Raw genomic sequence first — 15,992 nt, 5'->3', positions numbered from 1 at the left:
TATGTGAAAATTCATTTATTTAGTTGAACCTTATAGTAAAGCACCCCAACAGAATGCAAATTCGGTAAAATGATTGGTGTTTGGTTCCATCTCATAGGTTCACATGATCATTTCATTAACCCACAATAATATGATTCTACCTTTTTTGATAGGATTGTTTTGGATCCCACTCACACACTAAAACCCTGCCATAATGCAATATCAATTACAGCTGTCCAAACAAGGAGGCTACATTGGGAAATGGGACACTTTATCATGGTATATTTTCAAGTAGAGGTTGGATGATAATTTGTTGGGAATGCTGTGGAAGTGTTGATTAAATTTAGGTTGGAGATGCCCTCCAAGATATCTTTCACCTCTGAGATCCTACAGCCCTCAAAGGAAATTCTATTTGATAGTTTCATGAATAAAAGCAGTGAGAATTAACAAATTCATAAATTAGGGTTTTATTTTTATCACCTAAATCTTATGTTTCTTATTAAGTTTGGCAGAACTCTTCAATTGATAGAAAATGTAACACTATTCAAATGTACTTCCTTCTACTTATGGTTACAAATACCCTTAAATCAAATCAAAGCTTCAGACTTGTTTCCATTCCAAGCTAGTATGATAAGCCTGTATGTCTGGTTCCCTCCCTCTACCAATTATTTACTGTAGTGATCAAGGGAAATTGTATACATTGCTGCTGGAAACTGAGGAGGGTGCTAACAACGTACATGTAACCTTCAAACTTTTCAGCAGCAGATAATACAGATCGAAGCAGAGGCACAACAAGTTTGCCATTCACTGTACACGGCAAATGTGCCACCTGGGAGCTAGGGTCTTCCAGGGATGAGATCAACTCTGGACCATTCAAAGCAAAGATGTTAGCCTGCCGAGTAGAATGGGAGGATGCCTGTACCGGGTGAAGAGAGGGACACTGTAGCTTAGGCTGCAGCAAGACATTCATACAAAGGGCAATATAAAGTCAGAAGAAAATTCTTAGCTATATTTTTATTATTGAATTCATGTGTTGACTGCTAGAGAATGTGCATCTACAAATATAACATGTATACTTCATTTTTACAGAAAAACTATATACATTGATGGATAGAAGACAGTATGAAAAGAATTCTCTCTTTGAGATTAAGTACTTAAAATTTTCTTTTGACTGTCTTTTCTACAGTGAATGACTTTTGTAATAACAGAAAGTTTTAAAAATTAGCCCCAGCAATAAAACTATAAACAGATTAAGAATTCCTATCAGCAACATTTTCTTTCCTTCTCTGATTCTTTGGAATTCAAAGTTACTAATTATCTTCAGTCGATTTTTTTTTTTTTTTAGGCTGTGCCGTGCAGCATGTGGGATCTTAGTTCCCCGACCAGGGATCGAACCTGTGCCCCCTGCATTAACCACTGGACCGCGAGGAAAGTCCATTCAGTCAAATATTTTTGAGCCAAATATATATAAAACAGCAGATGCATATATGTATTCCATTTTTAAATGTTAACAAAAAAACAAAATCCAAAAAAACCCTGAGGTAAGGCAGCATAAAAAAATTGCAAATATTTATTGGGACGGAAAGACAAAACTTCATAGTAATTATTGTTGGAATTGTAAAGTAAATAAACATACACTTCAGTTGTGTAATAGGAGTGATTTGTCATTAAGGTCTTAACAGTTCAATAATGCATTTAATTTAACAAACTTAAGAAAGACAATATCATAAAATTGTCTTAAAACACTGCATGTTAGGTCATCATTAACATTAAAAATAAAGATGGCAAAACTCTGTTCTCCTACCACATCATCATACTAGTCTCTGCATGTTACCTATCAAATTTTAGTTTGTAAGTCAGCTCATTATCAATGTCAAATCCTATTTTATTGCACAATGTCCAATTCAGCAATTTTCAACTACGTTGTAAAACTAAATAAAGGCAAAAATCCTTAGGAAAAATGTACTTGTCTTTTTTCTTTTCAAGAGAAATAAAGTTGGGTCTAAGGAGTTGACAGTTCTGTTCAAACCCATTCTAATAAAGGAAACTGTCAGAACATTTTCACCTTTAAAAAAATTTGAACACTACAAAAATTTTGCCATTTTTGTTCTCAATTCTTTCTGAAAAAAGTTTACAAAAATTATTAAGGAAATAAAATGTGGAAGAACTGAAGAAAATACTTGTAGTAAAAAGAATAAATACTAGCTAAGGCCACCAGGGAGGGGTATACTCCACATACCGTGGATAAAAAGGATAGGAACCCATTGGTGGTTTGACATTTTCGAGCCCTACAACATCGAAAATGAAGAGTTGGTTCCATGAGCTGTCCAGAACTGTTCTGAAGGCAGTGCATTTATCAGCACAAGGATCCCTCTGATGTTCTTCCACACGGTCCAATTCTTTTGCCATCAGTCATTCATCAGACTCTAGCTACTAACAGAAGAATATTCAACTAACAAAAGCTGAAACTGGGCATCAAAATTAACAATAATTTATGGATGCTTCCCCTGCAAATTTCACATTTTCCAATAATAAAAATTTGCATAGAGAAGCTGGAATTTGAAAGGCTATAACTGTATGTTTTACATGAAATCTTTTAGTATCTTCATGAAAAAAGTTGTCTAGTAACATAAATTGCTTCTGCATCAGTTCCACAAACAAGACAAGGACCTAAAACATCCAAACTGTTCACAGACAAAGTCCTGTTGGGAAGCAAGCTTGTGATTTCAATACGGTCTTTGGTAGGATCAGTGATGAGCCAGGAGCTTATAAGAGATTGATGAACATTAGCTTGGTTACTAATGCTATGAGACAAAAAAGTACTATTTCTTCCTCCTGGGAAAAGAAAAGAAAAGGTGAAAACTTCTTTCAAGACTAATTTTATCCTAGTAAACATCTGAAATTCTAATACTTAAAGAAGGTGATGATATATATTGGTTTTAATTCTCAAGAATAACTGGCTGATAATTCCATTATAACACATCACCATTTTTGACTAAAGGCTTAGTCAGTGATATTAAATACTCAAATTTCCATGGGATAATATGGCTATCAAACTTGAAATCTTTAGCAAAGCACAAGATTCATTTTGGCCCTGTCTTCCTGTTTATTCTTTAATGGAAAGTCTCAGAAATGTACCAAAATGCCTAGAAGACAAGTAGAATAAATGTAGATAATATATGGAAATCTAAGTTCTTAGGTAATCAAAAAATGAAAATTTCTGGATGTATTTCTAGATGAATATTTCTAAAAATATATTTATTTCTATATGTCTAAACATATAATCAACTTGCTTTAGATCTCCCTTTATTCTTCGCCTTTATTTCAGGTAAATGTTCTTAAAAGTAGAATTTAAGAACACTACCAGATTATAAACTTTTATGTCTGACAGTGCTCTGCATTTAATACAGGATTAAGTGGGGCAGAAGCAGTATATTTCAGTTTTAGCCTTCATTTGAAATTTTCTTTCCTTTCAACTTTCTGCCAGATCAAATAAAGACAGATTTCATGTACTCAATAAATGGTTGAGTACCTACTATATGCCAGGCTGTGTGCTAAGTGCTGGGAATACAAGGCAAAGTCCCTCATATCTTGAAGCTTAAAGATTAGTGAGTTTAAATCTTGCTGATTCTTAAAGTCCAGCTCAACTTCCTTCTCTAAGAAGCCTTTGAAGATGACTCTAGTTCATGCTTCTCTTTTCATTCCTGGAACCCTCAGCACTTATATGCACCACTAATAACATACTACCTTGTAACATTTCTTATATGATTTAACTTTGCATGCCCCCTTCTCCATAACTAAATTAAGTATTTCTTAAGAGCAGGTTGTATAGATTATATTTATTTTACCTTTTCACAGTGTCTAATATTGTTCCTTGCGATACTAGGCACAGAATATAGTAAATGGCTCTTTCCAGTCTAACCAAGGTTCTTCAAACAGTAAAATCTCAAATGCAAGATAGTGGGGGTAGGGGAAGAAGAAATAAAAAACCAAGTGCTTAGCTAATCCTTATTATTTATTAGAAACTAATAAAATTCTTAGTTTCTCCATACATGAAGTTATTAGCATAGACGTGCCGCATGCTCTACACATGCCATACTTCTCCAGAATTTTTCTGGAGACGTTTTAGATTTTTCCTTCTTAGTTTTTGTTTACCTTTTACTGCTCCTATATTTTATATTACTCTTGAATACTGTGAAAATTAACATTAGCACCACTGTGCTAAGTCTCCTCCCTGGTCTCCCTGCTTCTGCTTTTTCCATCCCTCTCCCCAGTCTATTTTCTACACAGTCGCCTAAGTGATTCTTTGGAAACGTAAGACAGATCACCCCACTCCCCTGCTCAAAATTCCCCAGTGGCTTTCTGTCACATTCAGAATAGAACCTGAAGCCCTTATCCCAGTCTGCAAAGTCCTGCCCCGCAACTCCTGCTACCTCCTCGCACTCCCGAACTGCTGAATTGCAGCCACACTGGCCTCCTTGCTGTTCTGTCTCAGGTCCTTGGAATTTGCTGTTTCCTCTACCTGGCATGCGTTCCTATGACTCGTACCTCCACTTCCTCAGGTCTCTGCTCAAATGTTCTCCCTGCCAAGCGGCCCCTCCTCCACTAATTCTTCATCCTCCGGTTCTCTTCACTCTTCTTCATAGGCATCAGGGTATTTGGTCCAGATCTTTTCCTTCTTGCTGTCTCCTTTCCTACTTTGCTGTGCTCTACTATGTATTGCAGGGACAAACTCCTTTTTCCAGGCTCCCTTGCCATCTGCCTTCCAGGCAGACCCTGCCCATGGGAGGTACTCCTGTGGGTGACTGGAAGGCAGATGGGGTGGGGTCGGGGAAGGAAAAGGCTCCAGGTTCCTGGCAACAACAACACAGGCAGTAATTCCAGCACCAGCCGAGGTGGCACCTTTTCTGCTGATCCGGGACCAACCTGGACAGCACTTCCAACAGTACAGCAGAGGTATTAACAACTGTTGATTTCTGGGTATTCCTCTTTTTTTGCTATTTGCTCTTCCAGCATCCCTCCCATTCCCTTTTGTTCTTCTAGCCCTTCTAACACACGTGAAACCGATTCCTTCTAAATCCAGGGTAGTTTCTGTTTTTCTGATTGGACTTTTACTGAGACATTATCTATTTTACTTACTGTCTACTGGAATATTTGCTCTCTGTGCCTCAAGGCTTTTCTGCTCACTGTCATGGGCTCTAACACCTAGAAGAGTGCCTAGCACGTGGTAGGCACTTGATAAACATTTGCTGAATGAATGAACAAATAAACTTTTGAACCACAGACAAACTCAAAAACAAGAAGCTGAGAAAGTGCAAAAAACAGAAACAAAAATACCTCTTGATTTTAAGTGTATAGTTTCTGGCTGACCTTTACTTACCTCTGTCTTTAATCAGGAGATAGGGCCTTTTAGTCTGAGGAGAAACCAGTACCTTAATGCATAAAAGATCAACTTTTGTCTTGCCATACACCCTTGACAATGTAGTATAAGAGAGCTGTCAATGCCTATCCTATGGCATGAGGGCCCACAACAACGTACTCACAAACAAGACCCCTGGCTGTCTGCAGTTAGCCAGCTAACAGCATTTCTAGTCATCAGCAGTATAGTGGTCAGTAGCTGACAGTCAGATTTCAAGCCCTGTGATACTAGAATTTACCCTGAGGCCAGAGAATGGAAACATTCCTTAATGTTAAAAATATGAGAATTTCTAATATGGTATTTAAAAATGTAATAAAATTACACACAAGAATCTTCATTAAAACTTTTTACCTTGGTAAAAGAGTGATGATTTCTCAGGTACATCTGTGGAGGCATCCCAATGCCAGAGAGATCCATCTTCAGAACAAGTAAATAGATGATCTGGGTTGGATGGGTGAAAGTGAACTTCCCACACTAAAAGATAAGAACCAAGAAGCTTATTCTTGTGTAGATTAGTTGAACAGACATCAAAACCCTGTCTCTAGGCATCACCTTCCATTAACCTCCATCACACACCTTCAAACTCCAAGCCTGTGATAAAAATCAAAGGCTTCAGGATCAAAGAAAAGACATAACTCTCCAAATAGCTAAAACATGTAGATAAGATAAAGAAGTCAAGTAAATCTACTTGTGTATTGGGCCAGCAAATGAATGAAAATAAATGCTAGTCATTTGACCTATTACAATTTTTTTATGGAAAAGTATGACAATGGAATAATTCTGAAAAGATTTTTTGAAAATTGTTAAGTTCTCTTATTTTTCAAATCCTGTGTCATTAACACATGAAGGTTATATTATTGGAAAGAGAGAGAAGACCATAAAAGTAGAATACAAATGAATTTCTAAGAGACATAGTCCAATTTTGGCTCATGCCAAGACTCTGGATACTTCAGGCCTGTATCACAGAAATAGCAACTAGCTCCCAGCAAACCAAAACCTGGAAATGCTCCAAAAATCTGGATCCGGTTTTAGATGAAAGACTTTTAAGAAGCCAGCTTGGGACTGGGGACTCCTCAAGCTCTAAACTTTAAGGGAACTTTGTGTGCCAATAGATATCTGGGAGCCAAGGACTGCCCAGGACTCCTTAGGAAGACAGCTGCAGCGTGAAGGTAAAACAGTAGTCTGTGAACAAGGGTTTCGTGATTCTGGGTTAGGTAACCTTAGAGAGGCAGCATAGAAAGTGCTCAGAGTGTAGCATAAAAAGTGCAAGGCACATGTTTGCAAGCTGGCATTTTCATTCTGACAGTTACCACAATTCAACATGCCGCAAAACAAAAAGGTCACCTTCCTCCGGAAAGGAATGTATGCTGGGTGAGTCCCTGTGTAAAGTACATTCATACTGTTTCATTAAAACAAAACAGCCTATAGAGCCATTAGCAGACTGCCCAAATCTAGATTCTTATGTATTTATATACTTTCAAATTAGAAAACAAACCTCTATAAAACATCTTATTTCTAGCCAAGAGTCAAGATGAATTCAAAATACACTACAAGCCACTACGCTTTTGCGTTTTGCTGAACAATACAGGCTGGCGTTTAAAAATGGGCTGGTGAGAAGAGATCTGAAAGTTTGTAATTCTAACTACCACTAGGTTAGCAACAACAGACTCTAAGGGCACACCTATTCCTTTTTATTCTTTTTTCCTGGACATAGCCATACCTGGAAGAGGGAAAAAGTTTCTATTTGCTTCTTAAATATAATCTTAAAAATCATTTATCTTTCCAAAGTATTAATAATGTGAAACAAACTTAGAAGTTGCAATACTGGTATAATGTTTGCTCTTTTATAGTTTTATTGAAGCATTAATACCAACTTCTCTTAAGTCAGAATTTAAAACTATAATCCACCCTGACATGTGGTGATAAAATGAAAAATTTCTGTTCAGCCAAAAAATCTCCACCAAAATCAAATGACAAACATTAAAAACAAGGCAAGAGCCTATATCTTTTGTTCTTGTTAAAAGAAAAAAAGAAAAAGGTACAATAATAAATTGAAGAACACACAGATTAGCAAATATAAAAAATAAAAGCCTGCGTTTGCATGGGAAAAGTGCATTCTCACATACTGGGTGTGGCAGTATAAACTCGTATTATTTTTACGTAGAACAATTTGACAACATGAATCACAGCTTTAAAATTATGCAAACTTTTGGACTCATCAATTCTATTTCTAAAAAACTATCCTAAGAAAAGAAGCACATAAAGATGAATATGTAAGGATAATCACTATGGTTTTGTGTATAATAATCAAACATGTTAAAGAACGTAAATTTCAAATAAAAAGGGATTAGTTAATTATTACAAATTTATACAATTCAGTCAAAAACTCTGGTGTAGAATGATCCACAGGTATCATTATGGACAGCTGCTTATAATACATTGTATAGCTCACCCACCAAAAACTTATGTATCACCACAATACTTACTTTCAGCTTCATGAGCCTTCAGTAGAGACACGGGCATTGTACCTTGTCTAACATCCCAAATACTTAACATTCCATCCTGACCACCGGTAGCTACAACATGCTGCTGGTTGGGATGTCTATCAACACAGTGGAGTGGCACTCGGTCACCAGTCCTTTAATGGGAGATACAATGACTTCACACAGTTGTAAAGTATAATTTATCTTTGAATAACCTATGAAACCTGTTTCTTTCCAGTAACTAAACGATAATTTTGTGGCTGGAGCTACTGGCTAAACTTAAATCATGTCAAAAAACTGACGTTAAATATATCTCTAAATATTAAAATTTTGAGGGGGAATTAAAGGCCAGAGTTATTCATTCTCTCTTCAATTTGGACACATAAGGAGCAAGATAATTTGATGGTAAGATATGCAAAACATTTCCATTTCTTGGCTTTTTAAAAACATTATATATCAACTAAACAGCATATTCCTTACTTCTGCTCTACCTTATTTAATGCTTAGTTTATATAACTTTTTTTCCAGCTTGACACATGCTGTTTTCTAATCAGAGAAGAGAAGATTGCACACATAGAAAGGGGATTTCTGCTCAGAAAAAATATCTTGGATTGTATTTTTCTCCCAATCACATCTAGAGTATATAATTAGTAGGAGAGAATATTCTATCAATATATTAATAGAATATTCCCACTATTAATAGAATCATTGGATGAGCAAAAAGAAATTCCCCATTAAATAACAAACTTCAAAGAGATTAATATAAACTTCTGAATCAATACAACAAATATTTACCAAACGCAGCATGGTACTATCAAGCCCATCCAATTATACAGCTGACCCTTGAACAACATGGGTCCACTTACATATGAATACTTCTCCATAGTAAATATACAGTGCTACATGATCCGAGGTTGGTTGAATCTGGGGATGTGGAACCTCTGATACAGAGGATTCCATGTATATGGAGGGCTGACTGTAAGTTATACAGGGATTTTCGGGTGTACAGAGGGTCAGTGACTCTTACCCCCCACATTGTTCAAGGGTCAACTGTATTTGCTTTATCAAATTCAGTCAGAGATTATTCTCTTAACATGCAATTAAAATACAATATGGTTTAAAGTCAGTTGCTATAAACAGTCAAGCAAATTTGCTTCACGCTACTGAAATTACAAATCAAACTTACAGTGATAATATCTGAGAGGGCTCATTTCCTTGTTGTCTAAAATCCCATATTTTTAACTGTCCAATTGAATTTACTGTAAGAATCTCAGGAGTTCGAAGGAAGGTTACAGCATGGAGTGTACTGCTATCTGCATTGTCTACAAACGAAGAAGACAGCATTGTGTGTTAACAGGTCCCCCTTTTCCATGAAAATTTTACATTGCATTCCCTCCATTGATTGAAATATTACAAATGAAATTTTAAATAAGTCACAGTTTAATTTCCGTAGAAAAATGCAGTAATATATACATGTTAAAATGGATTCTCCTTTAATAGAAAAATTATATCACTCACAGGACATCTGAACTGTGTTCCAAACAGAGGGCTAAGTTTTCACTTATTTCTCTATTTCCACTTTAGGTTGTTACCCTCCATTTCTGAGACAGCTGTTCAGGTTCCTTTATATCCAATTTTATTTCCCTCTACTGCTTAACCCAGAACCTCCATTCTATTGAGCCAAACACCATTGCTTCCTACAGAGCTCATTCTGACCTATATTATTCCGCTGACTTATCTCAAATCTAGTCATCTTTATCCTCATCAGCTCCCTCCTCCTCCATGAAGTCCTTCCTGGTTGCTTTACCTGTCCTTTTCCTTTTCATAGTGTGTTTAAACTTATACCACTTAATTTACTATACACTTAAATTGTTTTGTGACCCTCCTCCAAACTGCCACCAGGCAGTGGTCCCTAAAAGCTAAACAAATAGTGTTCCTCAGAACTAAACATCATAACAACACAAAAAAATGATTCATGGGCTCAATCCAGACGTTCTGATTTAGGAGGTCTATGGTGATGGGCTGTTAAAAATCTCCTCAGGCAAGTCTGTGCAAAGTATGGTTGAGAACTACTACACTAGAATAATTCTTCTAAAGCATGACTGGCGGTACATCACCCCTTTGCTCAAAAACTTTCAATGGCTCCACAGTTGCCCACCTAACAAAACGTAACCTCTACGGCTGTGCATTAGATTCTTCACAACCTGACCGCAATTTACCTTTCTTGTTTCATTTCTTACTTCTCCTATACAAATATCTAAAGTCAGGTCAAACTACACTTTCTGTCATTCTCTGAATGGCCTTACCCTGCCTCCATGCTGTTCCCTTTATCTGGTGTGCCACCTTTTAGTATTATTTATGGTTTGGAACCTAGATTAAATGGATTGCCACCTGCCCCTCAATTCTTTATCTGATAATCCCCTCTGGCTCTCCTCTCCACAAATTTCTTTTTCTTCTAGTCACTCCTTCATACAGGCCTTATCAACATACTGTCTTGATAAAGGGATCCTGCTTTGTTTATTTTTAAATCCCTCAAACACCTAGCATTGCATTTACTTAGCACATGGTAGCTGCTCAATTACTATGCAATAGACCAAAGAAATAGGATTTTTTTTACCTATAGTTCTTATAGCTTCCTTGTGATCAGCTCGGAAGAGATTTATTCGACCGTCTTCTCCAACTGTGACGATTTCTGGGTTGCTGCACACGACACCGGTGCATGGCGCACTGCTGCAGGAAGGACTGCCCGGACCCGTGTGGCGATGAGCTGCTGCCCACTGCTGGCTGACGGACAGAGTCTACGGGTCACAGATGGGGCTACGATTAACCAAAGCAAAGCTCCAGAACACTACAGCTTTCCCCAACTAAGACTGTGTCTCACACCTTTCGAGAAACATAGTAACTCTTTTCCCTTTGTATTTCCAAGCATTAAGGTCTAGAAACTACTTCTATTAAAGCTCTGTATATACCGGATTAGATTCAAAAGAAACACTTTTTAATAACATCCCAAACTTATCTCAAACTAAAGAAATGGTTTTTAGGTATCAGGTAATTATGTGTTCAAAGGCAACTCTAAATTCTTAAGGGAACTGGCCTACATTTAAGAGAAAATCTCTGTAGTGCTTTCCAAATGACTCCATTAAGAAAAATAGGGGCTTCCCTGGTGGCGCAGTGGTTGAGAGTCCGCCTGCCGATGCAGGGGACACGGGTTCGAGCCCTGGTCTAGCAGGATCCCACATGCCGCGAAGCAACTGGGCCCGTGAGCCACAACTACTGAGCCTGTGCGTCTGGAGCCTGTGCTCCGCAACAAGAGAGGCCGCGATGGTGAGAGGCCCGCGCACCGCGATGAAGAGTGGCCCCCACTTGCCGCAACTGGAGAAAGCCCTCGCACAGAAACGAACACCCAACTCAGCCAAAAATAAATAAATAAATAAATTTATTAAAAAAAAGAAAAAAGAAAAATAGGACTTCCCTGGTGGCACAGTGGTTAAGAATCCACCTGCCAATGCAGAGGACACGGGTTCGAGCCCTGGTCCGGGAAGATCCCACATGCCGCAGAGCTACTAAGCCCATGCGCCACAACTACTGAGCCTGCGCTCTACAGCCCGAGAGCCACAACTACTGAACCCACGTGCTGCAACTACTGGAGCCCATGCTCCGCAACAAGAGAAGCCACCACAATGAGAAGCCTGCACACCGCAATGAAAGAGTAGCCCCCGCTCGCCGCAACTAGAGAAAGCCCGCACGCAGCAACAAAGACCCAACGCTGCCAAAAAAAGAAATAAATAAAAAATAAAAGCATTGATGAAATAAACAGTAAAAAAAAAGAAAAATAGGTAACTAGATCTGGCTCTTGTATTTACTAGGCATGCCTATTAGTAAGATGACCTTTATTAATCCCCAAACCTAAATAAGCATTCTCCTCTAGCAACTTAAAACTTTTACTTCAAGTGGGGCTATTTTAAAGGACTGCCTTTACCACTATGCTCTGAAGATCAGCAGTCAGGCTTTGGCACACACAAGAAAGGCGTTGTAAAAAATGTCAAGCCTTCATATAGTATATCCTCTCTTTCAATTGAAACTTAGGTTCTATCTAAAGCAAAGTAGCTGTTCCTGTTCTCTCTCATGATGCTTGAGTTAGAAAGTGCTCTTTCTTTCTTCAAAAGACCAGACTAGGATCTTAAAAGAGAATTACAGGAAAAGTACTTGCCAGAATACCATATTGTTAGATCTAACCTAAGAGAATATAAGAGATACCCAATTTGAATGAAGGTTCACACAAACATGGTTCTAGAATTAATCTACTAAAAGATGGGTAATACAATGATTTTTCCCCTCCATGTTTTAAGACTATAAAAGCTTTATTATTTGTGTCATTATTAAGTACAGTCTTCTTTAAACCTTCCTAAAAACAATTAAAATGCAAATTGAGATTTCAAACAAAAGTTCTTTACCTGGTTATTCGGATGGTGAAGGAACACTGTTACACATCCTGTTGATGAAGCAGCTACAATTCTTTCCTGGTCAAAAAACTAAGTAGAAGATTCTTGCTTGTTATAGATTCATAAATATTAGCAGGGAGGAAGCCATTTGTTTGACTCAATTAGTAGTATAACAATTTTAAAATGCAAAGAGCCTATAAATGCTAAGCAAATAAAATGTGAGAGTCAAAATTCCATTCCCACCACTTAACTACCAGCTTTGAGACCTTGGCCAAGTTAAGTTCTCTAAGGCTTGGTAAACTTGCAAAACAGATAACTAATCCCTGCTAGGCTGTTATGAGAACTCAAAAAGCAAAAACATGTAAAGTGCCTTGCACAGTATTTGTCACATAGTACATGCTCCAAAGATCTTAGTCTCAGTGTTCTCATTAAGACAGAGATAACAGTACTTGATTCAACAAGCATGCGATGAGAATGAAATTAACTTATGTAAACGGTGCTTGGCACATAGTAGATGGTCAATTAGGCAAACAAACAAGCTAGGATTAATTCCACATCCCCTTCCCCAGTCCTGATTCTGCCATTAAGCAGCTATATGATGTTGGCAAATCATAACCTATAGGGAACTCAGTTTCTTGTAAACCTGGGGTGAGACTAGACAAACTTTAAGGTCCTTTACATCTCTAAATGTAAAGATCACTCTGTTTTTTTAAAGTTAGTTTTTGGATATTACACAGACTTACTTGTAAATCCATTACATCACCATGGTGTCTGATATCACACAATAACTGATGGTCTCCTTCAAATCCTCCATCAGAGTCCAAGTTCCCAAAATCTCCAATAGACCACAGTGAAACATAATTTTCCTGTAAAGCAGAAAATGTTATCTTGAGATGAAATATATGTCAAACTCTCCGAAATTAAAATTTGCACTGCCTTCAATCAACCTTGCTTTAAAAGCATCCCAGGCAAATGGAATGATACTCATTAAAAAACAGGAGATACGGGGCCATCGATGGCTCTGAGGTACAAGGCAACCGAGCCTGAGACGTGCATTCGGGGGACAGAGAAGGGCGAGAGGAGCCAGAAAGCAAGAGGGTTCACGCGCCGGCGGCCGGGGTCGCGGTTCCAGGAGGGAAGGAGAAGGCAGGGGCTTCCCGCGCCGGGAGCGGGGGTACCTCATTGTCCCAAGAGCCCGTGGCGAAAGTCTCCGTGGTCTGCAGGCTCCCCGGAGGTACCGGTCGCCAGCGGGTCTTGCTGATTTTCTGTGACACAAACTTAGCATAAATTTCTTCCATGCCGAAAGCAACCACGCCAGGGGCAGCAAGAAGCACAGCGCGCGCCACTCAGTCCCGCCCCTTCCTGCTGAGCCCTGATTGGAACAGACCGTACGAGGGACGGTGGCTGCAGAGAGCCAATTCTCCTCTGTCGGCAGTGCGGGAACGAACCACCAACCCTCAAGTGGGAGGAAGTTGGGACGCCCTGCCCCACCCAGGAGGCTCTGAACCCAGGCAAGGGTGTTGCCCGTTCTTGTGCTGTAGGACCTGCTCCTAATCTGCAAAATCGGTATAGGAACACCGAGACAATACATTTGTGCAATAACTTTGCAATGTAAGACAAATTTAAGAGCAAAAACAAAACAAAATCAATGCAAGAGAAACGACCTAGTAGCCACACCTAAGCATTGTCTTGCATTTCACCGCGCATAGAAAATATTCAAAATTCTTAAATTCTCCTGGAAGTACGTCCATCAACGTACCAATTTGTTATTCAAAACCTCTCCCTCCCCGTCCCCCAAACAAATCCTTTTCTTCAACGTTGTTAATACACACTGTCAGAAACTGGAGTTGCAATTCTGAGGACCCCAGTTCTAATTTGGACTCCCATTGCCTGTGTGACCATCCTCAATTCATTTATGTATATAATTAAGAATGATTTTTAATTGTAACGTCGACAGCTCAGGAATCAGAGCCTTAGGTTCCTTCGTGTTTTTGATTAGACCTATGATACACCCTCCCCCCCTTTTAAAAAAATTCCTGTCTCTCAGAATCCTGTCCATCCTTCAAGGACCAGTTCTTTCCTCTATCTTTTCCTATTACTCCAGCCCATGATGATCTAAATAAACATGTCCCTTAATATCTAGACCACTAATAGCACTTATATTTTGCCCCCTGTTGCTAATTTTCTTTTGATGCAAATCTCCCCACTTTGAATGTAAATCTTATTACATACAGGAGGTATGACTTATTCATCTTAAAAAAAAAAACTCCTTTATACTATATTCATAACTGTGTTGGTTGTTTCTTTAAAAGGGGCCATGATTTTGTTTCTAACTGATATTGGCAGTCCTACTTCCTAGCCACAGCTAATGGAAGCACCTCATGGAAATGCAGTCCATCTAGGTCAGCTTTAGAGAGTTATCAGGTTCTTAATTGAAAATTGACTGGTGTCGTTTTGTTTTGTTTTTAACCGGAAGACTATTAGGAAACTGCAGAGAGATGAAATAGAAAATTATTAGTCCCAAACTGACAATTTTATTCCCAATATTGAAGTAAAGAATACTGTTTCATTTATTATCGCAGAACACAGGGAAATAGTTAATATATAAGTATATTTAGGATTGGAAGTAGACTAGATACCACATTTGCTAAGGTGTGGTTAGAATATGAAAATTGTTGCTGACGCAGTAGCATCGATGTCTTGACATAGCTTTGTTTCCTTCCTTAAAAGTTTATTGGACTAAATGTGAGTGGATTCTTCCAGTCTCAGTTCTGATCAGGAGTCAGCAAGTTGGATGCTACAGGCAATGTTCCTTGTCAGCTTCTCACTCAATGTCTTGCACAGCTGATAGCAACAAACCTGGTGTCCAGTCTAACGGTGGAATTTGTGAGGCTTAAATAGCTGAAAACGCACACTTGTGTTGGGCGAATAACACATTCGCCATAGGATACTGTAGTATTTTTAACCAAGTGCGCTGTCCTAAGGAGCAAAGGATTCCCCACGCTCCACCCCCCCCCACCCCAGGTCTCGGTATTCTTCCACTCTCTGAATTTGTGCTTTAGAGTTGAGAACAAATCAGGGTCCCAAAGTCTCTGCTAACGAAACACTAACGTACTTGTCACAAGCCAGAGGCTGGAGTACTCGGGTTAGAGAAGACCTTTGCCCTCCAGTTCTATTAAGATTATTGAGGCTCCACCATAGGGAGCTCTGTCTCCAACTGACCTAAATATTAGTCATTCATCGGGTTGGGTGAGGCAGGACGAAGGAAGCCCACCGTCTAACAATCTGAACAGTTATAGGAGCAGACCCGTCGCTCTCAACAGCTAATCTAGCTGCGACTGCGAAGCCACCGGCAGCAGCGGAACGAGATCCGCCCTGCCAACCCGCCACCGCGCTCGGTGACCAGAGCCGCAGCGAGGCTCGCCACCGACCGCGCCAGGGCCCACCCCGCCTGACCGCAGGACAAACTCAGCAAGGAGGCGTTGCGCAGCCCGAGGCCTCAGAAAGGCCACTCAGAGGTGGCGGTGGCGGTGGCGCTGACTCAGCGGGACCAACCCGCCAGTCCCGGGCGGCCGCAGCGGCCCCTCGCGCGGGCTGCAGGGCGTGAGGCCACCCCCGCCTCCTGCCCCACCCGGCCGCACCCGAGTCCGCGCGGCGTCATAAAGCGCA

At 39.4% G+C, this 15,992-nt stretch overlaps 1 protein-coding gene across 5 annotated transcripts; it reads right to left on the bottom strand.

Moving 5' to 3' along the window:
* Positions 1-13,659, bottom strand: NUP43 (nucleoporin 43). Of its 5 annotated transcripts, none has more exons than XR_009506133.1 (9): positions 13,502-13,659; positions 13,067-13,189; positions 12,336-12,413; positions 10,499-10,679; positions 9,068-9,203; positions 7,885-8,036; positions 5,750-5,872; positions 4,528-4,832; positions 2,729-2,814 (listed from the first exon to the last, which is right to left on the bottom strand). XR_009506133.1 is itself a non-coding variant. In XM_059941014.1 (9 exons), exons 1-8 carry the CDS (start codon positions 13,619-13,621, stop codon positions 5,389-5,391), a joined length of 918 nt encoding a protein of 305 aa, XP_059796997.1. In that variant the 5' UTR covers positions 13,622-13,659; the 3' UTR covers positions 4,753-4,784; positions 5,360-5,388. The 5 variants fall into 5 exon arrangements, 2 of the variants coding, with proteins under 2 accessions (XP_059796995.1, XP_059796997.1); XR_009506135.1 differs by having other exon boundaries at positions 4,528-4,784; XR_009506134.1 differs by having other exon boundaries at positions 12,336-12,401.
* Positions 13,660-15,992: the final 2,333 nt, after the last annotated feature.

Source organism: Balaenoptera ricei, chromosome 12 (assembly GCF_028023285.1).
Source record: "Balaenoptera ricei isolate mBalRic1 chromosome 12, mBalRic1.hap2, whole genome shotgun sequence".
In the NCBI taxonomy this organism is placed as follows: Eukaryota; Metazoa; Chordata; class Mammalia; order Artiodactyla; family Balaenopteridae; genus Balaenoptera; species Balaenoptera ricei.
This window is presented reverse-complemented; position numbering and strand designations above follow the sequence as displayed.